Raw genomic sequence first — 12431 nt, 5'->3', positions numbered from 1 at the left:
TGGGGTCTCAGAGTGGGTAATCTTCATAAAAGGGAAGGGGGGAGGGAAGGGAAATAAAAGATCAGGATGAATTCAAATTAAAGGCCAGGCGGAATAGCTCTGTCTTAGAGGCCCGGTGGAAGGAGGTTAAATCCTGAAGGGCCCTAGTCTCCTGGGACAGAGCATTCCACCAGGTCGGAGCCACCACTGAGAAGGCCCTGGCCCTGGTGGAGGATAGTCTGACTTCCTTAGGGCCCGGGACCTCTAAACTATGGTTATTCATGGACCTTAAGGTCCTCTGCGGGGCAGACCAGGAGAGGCAGTCCCATAGATACGAGGGCCCTATGGAGACACCATGATTTCATTTGTACATTTTTTGTGTTGTTGCAATCTGGCTGTAGTGGCTGTGCTAAAATGTGCATCCTTGCAGAAAAAGAAACAGGAATGCCACCACATGGCATCAAGGAGAAGTCAGGCGGGGGGTACAGCTACATGAGCTTCACTTCTGGCCCCAAATGAAAGTCAGTTGTGCTCTGGTGCCAAGCCACCAGACTGATTTTTAAGCTTTTCTCTTTTTTATGCTCAGGCTGTGATTACTCGTGAAACCTTTGCTCGTTTACACACACAAAAGCCACCCCACAGGAACGACTGTATCCAGCATCAACAGGAAGCACTTGGGAGCAGCTCTAACACAAATAAGTGGATTTTATTTGGTGCCTTGAGAGGGCACCCCAGCGCTCTGGTGCAGCAAAAGCTGGATCCCACACCCCAAGTTGGAACATTTGTGGCGTGAAAAGGTTTCTGTAGGGAGCTATGGGCCATGCACTGATTGCTCACAAAGCAGTCTGACTGCCCTGAAACCTTTGTGGGCACAAACAGTATTGAATGCAGTATTGTGTAGAACCACCCCAATGCCATCAAGAGCACAATGAATGGACAATAAAAAGGACATCTGTAAAGGCTGACTCACAGCTGACACTCCTCTCCTTTGATTCCTTTTGTGGTGCAAAAACACTTCCCTGTGTTTGCGTTGCAGATAGAAGCATGGCCATTGCACTTGCAAGCTGAAAGATAAACAGATTTTTTCCCCCTGTAAAATAAATACTGATGGATCAATTAACAAGCAATTAAGCTGTTCACATTGTGAGTGGCTTCCCACTCGCTTATATGCCTTGAATGTGCATTTATGTCATCTATGACAGGACAAAAAACACTGCTTGTTGCACAATTTGGAAGACCGCACTTGATTGAGTAGTACCCTGAATTTCATCTCTCTGCCTATACGGACAGACAGACAACCCCTGGGTGAGAGCTAAAACCAAAGGTAGTTCAGCAGCCTTAGCAAAAGGCGAGGAGGAAAGCAAGATCTTATCAAATTTCAGGCATGAATGAATGGCAAAGGGATCATCTCTACAGACTCAATGTCTTTGTTAAATGAGTCAATGATTGGGAAATGTGTTGCTCAGACTTTTGGTTCATATTTGAAGTAGACCTGCCACAATGAATATTATGATCTATACCCCTGTGAAATGCTTCTTTAAGTTCAGTTATATGACAGATGTAATAAAATATCACTGATGTTACACAGTTCTATCACTGGTAATTATCAATTATTCTGTAAAAGTAGAACAGACACAGAATATGTATCAAGTATAGAATTCAGCTTTCTGGGAATCTTAACTTCGCTTTTTAAATGGTTCCCACCCCTCGAGGCTGGGAAGATAGCCTTGAAAGTATGTAAGTGAAACCTGCTGAATTCTCTCCAAAAAGGCTAGGTGAATAAAATTCTCAGTGTTTGGATGGCTTCAGTGCCCTGGCAAAACACGAATAAATTATGCAAAGAAGCAAAACCATAGTGTTCAGTGAAATAGTGTACATTTGCTCATTTTGCGCAATTTACAAATTGCAGAAAATAGGTTTTCTTGGCACAGAATTTTGCACAGTCCACACACAGCCTCGATCATTACGGCCTGCATACTAGCTGTTAAAAAAAAAAAGGTCAGGCAAAAATAAATGGGGACCAGGGGAGGAAATGCAATTGTTCAGCAGTGGGGAAGATGGATGGAGGACCCAACTTACGCTGACAGGTGCCTCCATTTGTGGGGTCTCCATAGTAACCGGAGATGCAGGTTTCACAGTGCTTGCCAGTCGTCAGGTTCTCACACCTCTCGCAGATGCTCTCGTTGACACATCTACTGTGCCCATTACACTGGCAGGCTAGAAAACAAAAAGGGATGCTCAGCACATCTTTCGCTCTCTCCCATCCATCTCGTTAGTTGTCACCACAATCTTGATTGCTTGGTGTTTTAGGCTAAGTAACAGGAAGTTCACACCAGACCAGGTGGTCTTGGTTTCCAGCGATCCAGGATAAGCACCAGAGCATCTCAGCAGGGCTCCCCTTCCCAGGGTGGACTGGAGTGCACACATTCAGCAGCCACAACACTCAGTACTTAACTGTGCTGGAGAAACTCTCTGGCATCGCAGGTGATTGCGCATCGCCTGTATCTGTACTCAAATAATTCTAATGGACATTAGAATTAATGGAGGGAGCACATGAAGAAATTTGCTCTTTTTATGTTGACTCATCTGCCCATAGACAAAGGCATTTATACTTGTCATTTTGTCTAACTACACAGCATGAAATTCGAAGGATCATATCATCATAATCTGGAAGCGAAACTCAAAATTATTTTTGAGTTTGAAACAGTGGTGCCCCCTTTCATATCTTGCTGGTGCTGAACTGCTTGCTATCTGCAGCCACTGTTTCCTTTGATGGCCTCTGCTTTGGGAGACATCCCACCACCTCTATTCTTCCCCAGCCAGTTTGGGCTCCTGTTCTGAATGTGATGAAATCACAGCACAATCTAGCAAATCGGATTTAGCTATGTGCTGACATCAGTATATGAAAACTATCGATAAGGGCACTAGCTTCTTTCTGGTCACAGTAAGCCTAGCCAATCATGAATCACTGGAAGAAGTGGGACATTTCTCTGCCCTTTCACAACACCAACTCCTCTCCTCCCCCCCCCCCCAAAAAAAAGGAAAAAGAAAAAGAAAAACCAGCCAAGGAAGAAAAGCTTTGCATTCCAATAAACTGTTCTTTTCCCTGCCCCCATTTCAGGTGACATTAACCCTTATATCTATTTCTATTTTATTGTAACTATTTCCCATAAGGCTGCAGCAGGGAAAGATATGGGACTGCAGAGCTGCTGTGCCAGCTCTGGGGAGCAACTAGATCCATTGGGCTCTTCTTCTCCTACCAACAGTTGAACTTCGACGTGGTCCTTTTAAGAACTTCATACCTTTAGGAACTGTTGTCTGAATTTGCTTTCCCCTCTGCCTTTCCTACTGCAACATGTCTTTCAGGCTGGAAAATTGTGAGCAAGGACTGCCTCATTTATAATGGAGTCTTTTAACTAAAGAGAGGACTACAAACACTATAAACAAGCAAATGGAGTGGCAGACTTCTCACGTTCCCCTACATTATAAACGTAAGATTGCATTCTCTGAAGTTCTCCCTTAACACGGCTAACAACTCAGCACTACTCAGGGATAGGCACCATTACCTGGTTCCATTTTCAAGAAGCTGCACACAGTCACTGAAAGATTAAACAAATCCACCCTCTTGCCCCTGCCTACTGGGCATACAAGAGGATCACTTAAGGGTTTTAAGAGATAACTGATCTCCACATCAAATGTGCACTCCTAAATAAGTTACCTGGACAGTGAATAAAGGACCAGTTGTATTTGTTCTCAGCCAGGCACATGCTGACATCAAGGACAGGCTCTAGGTAGGATTTTCCTGTTGCTGGTGGAGGTGAAGGCGGCATCTTCACTGGACCTCTGGAAGAGCCTTCAATGCACTTCCCCTTGCCTGTATTACTGGGATCCGTACACCAGCCACAGCCAGGCTGCTCCAAACAGTGCCCACAAGTGAAGTAGCCAGAACAGTTTTCAGCTGCGGAGATAAAGAGAACTTCCAGGTTAAGGAAAGAAGCCACCAGTGCTTTAAGGCTTCACATCCTGGGCTGGTTCACATGCAACAACAGCACACCAGGGTCTGAACATCCTCCCACTTGCACACTGCCTTTTTCGCATTCTGTTTCGATCCTGGCTGGCTCCAAGAAGTCAGAGTTTGCCATTAAAGCTGAATGAGCAAACTACAGCCTGCAACCTGCCTTCCAAGCAGCAACTGGGAAGCATAATGTGAAGTGGGCTGAATTCTTTTTTTCTTGTAGGTTAGGACTTTCCAAATATCAATAATGCAATCATAAATAAAGATGAATGGAATTTTAAAACAGGGCCTGGGTTGCATCTGGGTAGCCCGGTAAATATTGTGCAGGAAAACTGGTGTTGGAGGCTTCACCTGGAACTCTACCGGCTGCAGGCAGTAGCCTGGCAGGAAGCAGACAAATGAGAGCCTCAAAAGTCCTACTCAGTATGGGGATTCTAACATATTCCTCCAGATCTAGACCACTGCAACTTGCCCACAGCCACCCTGCTAATCAGGGGAGCAGCTTTGGGATCCTGTTGTCCTCAGTCCTACAATGAGCACACACACGAGTAAAATTCATTCTCCAGTCCAACAGAAGAGTATAATAAAATCTGTATACCCCCTTCCTCCATAGATCTCAGGACAGTTCACAAAATACAGGCAGCAACCATTTCATGCGGGGGTTCCGTTCCCAGGCCCTGCGTGTGCAGCAGAGCACATATAAACGCACACCACCCCGTTATACCCCCCCTTCTGCCATCTTCCAGGTCCAAAAGGACCCTGCGTCAGCGACTGCGCATCAATTGGATGGCCCCAAAATAGTCGCTGCCTGTACATACATATACTAGGTGCAGGGACCATTGGACGATACCACCACCTTTATGGAACTGCCCCTACACAACAACTGTTGAGATCCCCACCAGCCAAGGGACTGCTTACGTGGACAGCTGCTCACGGTATGCCACTCCATGCACTGGCCGTAAGGGAAAGAGGCCACATAAGCACTGGAGTCCACGCACTGTTTCTTGTTGCTGCACCACATACACTCAGAGTTGCTGCTGGTGCATTCGCTGCACACCGTTCTCAAGCCACAGGGGGTACGGCACTGCTTGGCACTGTGGTTGGCTGTGCATTCAACAACAACAACAAAAAAGGGATTAGTGCAAGCAGCTTTTACCATATGAGACATTTACAAGTCTTTTTCTTTTCTTCCACCTTGAAGCCAAAGGTAACACTACATTGCTGGTGAAAAGAATCCAACTTTCTCCCCCCGAACCCCCGAAAGGCTGCTGAATCCTGACACCGCTTCTTGTCAGCATCCTTCCCATTCTTTACTAATAAAGCTCTTATCCATTAAGGAAGCTACTGTAGCCCTCTTGCTGACAGACCTCTTTCCACAACCCGGACAATTCAAAACAGCTCTCGAGTTCAGCTCCGTGCCTGATTATCCATTTAATTTCCCCTCGAGGCTTTAGCCCTTGAGGTCACACTCTGCAGGAACACCAAGGTTCTTCAAGATAAACCACAGCTCCCTAGACTTTAAAAGCTGGAGCTTACATTTTGATCAGCAGTGGGATGGTGTCAAAGGACTCCACAAAAGTAAGTTATCACCACTCTGACAGTGAAACAGATGCCCTCGGGAAGTGGCAGACTTCATTGGAAGTTTCTAAGCAGAGGTTGGATGGCCACCAGTCATGGATGCTTTGGCTGAGATTCCTGCGTTGCTTCCTACGTTCCTGAGTCAGAAAACTGATCCATCTAGCTCAGTGTATTCCACACTAACAGGCAGCAGCTCTCCGGAGTTTCAAACGGGGGCCATTCCCAGCTGTAGCTGGAGATGCCGGAGACTGAACCTGCAGATGAACCTGCAAATGGGACTTTCTGCAGTACCACTGACCTACCGTATTTTTCACTCTATAAGACACACATTTTTCCTCCTAAAAAGTAAGGGGAAATGTCTTTGTGCCTTATGGAGCGAATGCCGTGCAGCTATCGATGAAGCCAGCAAAGCAAGAGGGAGAGCTGCGCAGCGCCTCTTGTTGTGATGCCCTCACAGCGATGCACGATGAGGGATGGAAGGGAGCCCTTACGGAGCCCCTTCCGTCCCTCATCCTGCCTCTCTGGGAAGCCAGCAGACCAAGAGATGCTGCGTAGCTCTCCCTCTTGCTCTGCTGGCTTCAGTAGAACAGCACAGCGCCTCTTCAGCAAAGCAAGAGGAGGAAAGGAAGGGGCTCCGTAAGGGCTCCCTTCCTTTCCTCCTCCCGTTTCGCTGAAGAGTGTCGCTTCCTCTCGCCTGCCTCCTCCGATCCCCCCAGCAGGGACAAGGCTGCTAGGTGGCCAGCAGATCCAGCTTCCCCAAAGGGGCGGCCGGACTGGAGGCTCCTTAGCCTGATCTTCCCTCCTCCTTCCTCTTCAGCAACATTTGGTTCAGAATTTCCCCCCCTTGTTTTCCTCCTCTAAAAACTAGGTGTGTCTTATGGTCGGGTGCGTCTTATAGAGCAAAAAATACGGTAAGTCCCTTTCCCTTGAACTGACAGTCCAGTGTGTTGATACTAATCAACTCTAATATTGTGGAAGGAAGAGTCTGCACCAATGCATCATTCTGTATTTGCATGCCACCAATAGCAATGGTCTCCATACATGTTCGTCACCAGTCTTCTACGGCAAGAGCACTAAGAGATATTTTACCAGGCCTTTCGCAGACGCTGCCATTGACTTGGTTGATGCATGTTGCTGCTTTCAGCCCTTGGTTGTTTGGCACCGCCAAGTAGCTGCAGAACCCAATGTCGCTTGGCTCCCCAGGCAGCCACTGGAGTGAGGTGTTCGTGAAGGGAGACATGTCTTCCCAGCACCAGTACGATATGTTGATCTTCCGCAGCCCAACCCAGGGCGTCAGGGCTTTCGGCTAAGAGGAAGGAGGGCGGTATGAGAGTTAAGGAGGAGCACACAGCCACAGTGTAACACATGGGCATTTTCAATGAGCAAAAATATGCTTTCTATTAAGGGATAGGTCTTGCTTAACGCATAATGGTCTCTGGGCCGCCAAGATTCGAACAGGGTGCAGGTGAGAGGCAGCAAGCTGCTGAGTGTCTCTCCACAACCCCCTCATGCTATCGCCGACTTCTTTCTCTAGCTCTCTGCCCCTTCAACAGACACGCATGCTAATTGCGGCAAGTCTCATAGCTATAAGCATACTAGACAGTCAAACCCAGCTGCTGAAATGGAGCCCTAAAACCAGACAACAGCTTGTCAGAGACATAATGGCAAGCCTAGGTGGAAGGAAGGGGGTGGCATCATGAGTGCCCCAAGGGGGATAGAGAGCACAGTGTCACAACTGCCCCACGCTAATAAGATTATGGGTAGTTGGGTCTTACAAGATAGCTAGGTGTGGGTTCTCTGCATATGGAAACAAGCCAGGCAAGCCGCAACTCTCAACTGCTAAAGTAGTCAAAAACCAAAAGCAGTTGCTTTTGGGGGATTAACATCAAAAACATAACATTGTACTGAGATGCCAACATTAGCCTTGGTTACAACCTCACAGAGGAATATGAATTTCAACAGCTCCCTTTGAAATGGAGCAACTCAACCTGAGCATTAATGTGCAAGGGCCTCCCTGACCACCCAGACGCAACTTCAAAGGGCATTAAGGATCACTCACCGATGACTGTGTTTTCTGGAGTTCTTTAAGAAGGAAATCCACCTTCTTCTGGGTGGTGAGCGACGCCAGAGCAGCATTGTGGCTCCGGCAGTTCAACTTTGCATTGTCGTAGCTATCTTTCGTTTGCGTGAGTCTCAGGCAAGAGTTGCCCACCAAGTGCCAGGTGGCCCCACAGATGTTCTCTGTAAAAAAAAAGCGGAGCAGAAGTTACACACGGATTTCACTCTTGCCTCGCTTGCGGTGCTCACCAGAGGGGACTCAGGTGCCTACAAGGATCTCCAATTCACAAAAATATATATTTAACTCATCAATATACTATCATTTATTTAACTCACTAATATATTACCATTAGTTTAAAATAATGTCAGTGCAATAAAGCAATGCAAAAAGATAGGCAGGCAGGCAGATTCTTCTCCATTTGGAGAAAATTCTTCTCCATTTGGGAGCTAAAGGAAAGGATAGAAGCGTATGCGAATGCTACATTGAAGGAGAAAACATACCAGGCAAAGCAATGCATTCTTGATTCCGACCTTCCCACTGACAGTTCTGATCCAAGCTGCAGCTCTTACAGCTCGTCTTCTTGTTACAGTAAAATGCAGGGTTATCCTTGGGGCAATTTTCAAACGCAGCAATGGGAGTCTAACAGAGACAGCAAAAGGGTACACTTTTTCCTTCACAACACACACAAGATGAATCAATAATTCTGCTAAACAGACAACAGGGTAGATCTAGCCATGAACACACTCCTTGTGGGGCACCAAAGCCAGCAGAGTTATCTAAACTTCAGAAATCCCATTCATCCGCCCAGCTTTGAGACCATTCCAGGCTTGGGTTTCATTAGAAGTTCCAGATCAGTTCCATCAGTTTTGTCACTGATCGTCCCACTGAATAAGAGTTTTTGGCAATGCATTCAAAGTGTGCCTCCCAGGTGGTGACGGCCAAAGGTTTTGAAAACGTTCGGGAAGCAACAGGGCTTTTTAAAGGTGGCTAACTGTAAGGATGCATTCCCAAAACACTTTGGGGCCCATGTACTTTTTTAAGTGACTAAAAAGCAAGTTCTTCAGCTGTTGGGACCAAAAAAAGGAAAGAGGGGAAAGGGGGTCCTGAGGGTCAGGGTATATGAAGAAAGCTTTCCAAATGCAGCTAAATCAAACAACCTGGCAAAGTAGCAGCCATGTGACCTTATTCCTCATTGCTTAGCTCTGCTTTTGCTAACCTACTGCCTCCAGCTGTTTTTGACACTGGGTCTAGCCAGCACAGCTATCCAAAGGAGCCATTTCCACCCACTCCAGGACCTTCCAGGCCAAAAGATATGATGTTACCCAACAACATGAGCTAACAGTGTGATGCAGCAGCAAAAAAACCCTCATGCTATTCTAGGTTGCATCAACAGAAGTATAGTGTCCAGATCAATGGAAGCCATAAAGGTAAAGGGACCCCTGACCATTAGGTCCAGTCGTGGACGACTCTGGGGTTGCGGCGCTCATCTCGCTTTATTGGCAGAGGGAGCCAGTGTACAGCTTCCGGGTCATGTGGCCAGCATGACTAAGCCGCTTCTGGCAAACCAGAGTAGTGCACGGAAACAACGTTTACCTTCCCGCCGGAGAAGTATCTATTTATCTACTTGCACTTTGACGTACTTTCGAACTGCTAGGTTGGCAGGAGCTGGGACCGAGCAATGGAAGCTCACCCCGTAGCGTGGATCCGAACCACCAACCTTCCGATCGGCAAGCCCTAGGCTCTGTGGTTTAACCCACAGTGCCACCCATGTCCCCTAAGGGAAGTCATAGCCCCACTCTATTCTGCCTTGGTGAGACCACACCTGCGGTACTGTGGCCCCAATTTTGGCAAGCTGGAACATGCGCAAAGGGTGGCAACAAAGATGACCAAAGGTCTTGAAACCAAGCCTTATGAAGGAGCTGGGTATGTTAAGCCTGGATAAGAGGAGACTGAGAGAAGATACGATAGCCATCTTCAAATATCTAAAGGGATGCCGCATGGAAGATGGAACAAGCTTGTTTTTTCCTGCTCTGGAGGGTAGGACTCAAACCCATGGCTTCAGGTTACAAAAAAGGAGATTACGATTAACGATCAGGAAGAAGTTTCTGACAGTAAGAGCTGTTTGACAGTGGGACGGACTCTCCTTCCTTGGATGGCCATCTGTCATGGATGCTTTAGCTGAGTTTCCTGCATTGCAGGGGGTTGGACTAGATGACTCTCGGTATCCCAGCGCTACAGTTCTATGATTCTATGACTCAGAGGTCTCATCCGCACCACACCCCATTGCATGTGGTCCTCACTGTCCCTATGCCATAGGAGCCAGAGGCATCTCAACTGGAAAATGACCCCTTAAAAAACACAAACAGGTCCTCAGAGGAAGACGGGTTGTCAGAAGGTCTAGACCCACCAGCCTTCATAAGGCCTTGGCATGCCACTGAGACAACAGCCCTTTTCCTGCAAGCTCCAGCTAGCGCTTGTCACATTGAACTGTCCATGGTCCTGACAATCTGTGGTTAGCCTTCTTGCTGCAAGGGGTGCATTGATCTGGGCCCACAACACAGCACTGACTTTCATTTATCCCAACCCTGACCGATGCATGTGAACCTGAACACTGTATAGAACGCCAAAGAACTGAACATCAAAAACGGAAATCCCCTAACACAGCGGTTCTCAACCTGTGGGTCCCCAGATTGTTGTTGGACTACAACTCCCATCATCCCTGAGCTCTGGCCTTGCTAGCTAGGGGTGATGGGAGTTGTAGTTCAACAACATCTGGAGACCCACAGGTTGAGAAAGGCTGCCCTAACTAAAAGGATACAAGGGCATAGGGAGGACGTGGACGAATAAGGGACTATACTGTTTTATTGTAATAACGTGAAAAATCTAATATACTATAGATAAGAAAGAAAGACAAGCAGAGCCACTGATCTAACCCAGCCTGCCTTGGAAGCATCAAATCAAAACAGGACAAGACAAAGGCAGGTTTTCAGTGACGGAGTGGGGGGAGATTGTTGTTCGCACCCTGCAATGCTTCTCAGTGTGTGTGACTTGTGTGATTAGGAATAAAAAATAGAAGCATTTTGGCAGAGTATACACAACCCTTTTGCTTCTCCCCACTCTCTCTTCTAGGATGTTCATTAGTGAGCCACTGAGCACAATTGAAGCAGCCCACCCAGAGCTACGAATTGCAACTGCTTGGCAAAGTCAGCTGCAGTTGCTGACAAGCGCTTTCTTGGCAGCAGACATAACCGGGGGGGGGGGGTGTGGAGCAGAAACCATTACCTGGTCTTCTGAGCAGTTGCTGTTCCTTGACACACACTGGTCGGTGCACCAATGGCACCGGTTTGTGTTGGACGTGCAGCTGTAGCAGTCTGTTATCTGATCGCATTTGTCATGGTCCACAGCTAGTAAGGAAAAGGAAAGACCTGCATGACCAATAGGGGCATTTCCTAGCAGTCTCAAAAGGTCTACTTGCCCACCGCAATTCGGACACAAGCAACAGGTGTTAGTATTTAATTAAATTTGCATGCCACCCTTCATCCACAAATCTCAGGGCAGTTCACAGCATAAAAATACTAGATAAAAACACAAAATGCACGACAAAAACAAGAACAGAACAATAACCCACCCCTGTCACTGGGCTATTCCATGTCAGGCTGTAGCTGGGGAATTTCATATGAATGAATGATGCTTTATATATATAAAAGGATACTCCACATTGTAAGTCACCATGCACATTAATCTTTTTCCTCAAAAATATAGAGGAGCAGCTCTAAAATTCAACGAAGGGGAGCAAGAGGGGTGAGCCATGGGAAAATATGCATTTACTTCAATTGCACCTATGCAGCTTAGTTGCAGCAAGCAGGCAGTAACTGCATCTCTGACCACTGTCAATGCTGGCTGGGCCTGACAGGCGTAGCGGTTCAGTGATATTTGAAGGGCACCCCCTACATTTTTCAACCCCAAAACCATTCCCCAACGCTACCAAACAGCCAGTGGAAACATCCCTAACCGAAGGCAGTGTCCAGTATGCCAGAGTAATAAAACCCAGTGGATCTGTCTGCAACACCTACCTGTCCAGCAAGGGCATTCCTCAGCAGCTTTTTGCTCTTGCTGCTCTGTGGCCAGTTCCCACGGGAGGCACTGGAGGGTGGAGCTGTTCCACACGCATCGGAGCCCAGGGCCTGCCCCCGAGCAAGAGGTTGCATTGCTGTAGGCTTCGCAGCTTTCCGGGGTGTATTTCACAATGTCGCTCAACAGCAGGCTGTTAAAACCTCCAAATATATACATATTGCTAACAAAGGAAGGAAAGGGGAAGGGAGAGATCAATGGCTTGTTCTTTACTTCAAAAGGGAGACCGTGTGAGACACTTCTAACCGGCTGATCCACGCACAGAAGCCGTGTTTGAAGATTCCTCTCAAACACTAGGCTTGTTTCCAATTAAAGCACTCCCATTCCATGAGAAGTTGCCTGGTTGTTCAGGAACCTTTGTAGGGCCGTTCACAGTTTACAGCAGGCGCTGGACCACTTGCAGCCCACTGGCCTTGTCAAGCAGGTAGCAAGCCCACAGGTGCAGTTGGAATGCACTTAGCTTGGTGGGTTGCAAGTCAGCTTCCATAAAGGTAACATTTCTACAGAGTTCACCACTATCAGAGGGTAGCCAAGCAGCTCTTTATGGCACAAGAATCTAATATATGTGCTAGAAGCCACCCAGAGTAGCTGGGGAAACCCAGCCAGATGGATGGGCCATAAATAATAAAGGTGGTGGTTGTTGTTGTTGTTTACAGCTTGCACTGCAAC

General features: G+C 47.3%; 1 protein-coding gene across 1 annotated transcript in view; it reads right to left on the bottom strand.

Annotated features, from left to right (window-relative positions):
- Window positions 1–12431, bottom strand: part of ATRN (attractin) — a 158927-nt gene that overhangs the window by 72963 nt on the left and 73533 nt on the right. Inside the window, 9 exon segments of the mRNA XM_081020655.1 lie at window positions 950–1043; window positions 2059–2196; window positions 3698–3937; window positions 4913–5098; window positions 6662–6878; window positions 7632–7813; window positions 8132–8270; window positions 10914–11035; window positions 11705–11925. Coding sequence (XP_080876781.1) covers window positions 950–1043; window positions 2059–2196; window positions 3698–3937; window positions 4913–5098; window positions 6662–6878; window positions 7632–7813; window positions 8132–8270; window positions 10914–11035; window positions 11705–11925 — 1539 coding nt within the window.

This window comes from Podarcis pityusensis, assembly GCF_964106645.2.
Source record: "Podarcis pityusensis genome assembly, chromosome: 9".
NCBI classification, from domain to species: Eukaryota; Metazoa; Chordata; class Lepidosauria; order Squamata; family Lacertidae; genus Podarcis; species Podarcis pityusensis.
The sequence above is the reverse complement of the archived record's forward strand: the minus strand, read 5'-3'. Positions and strand labels throughout refer to the sequence as shown.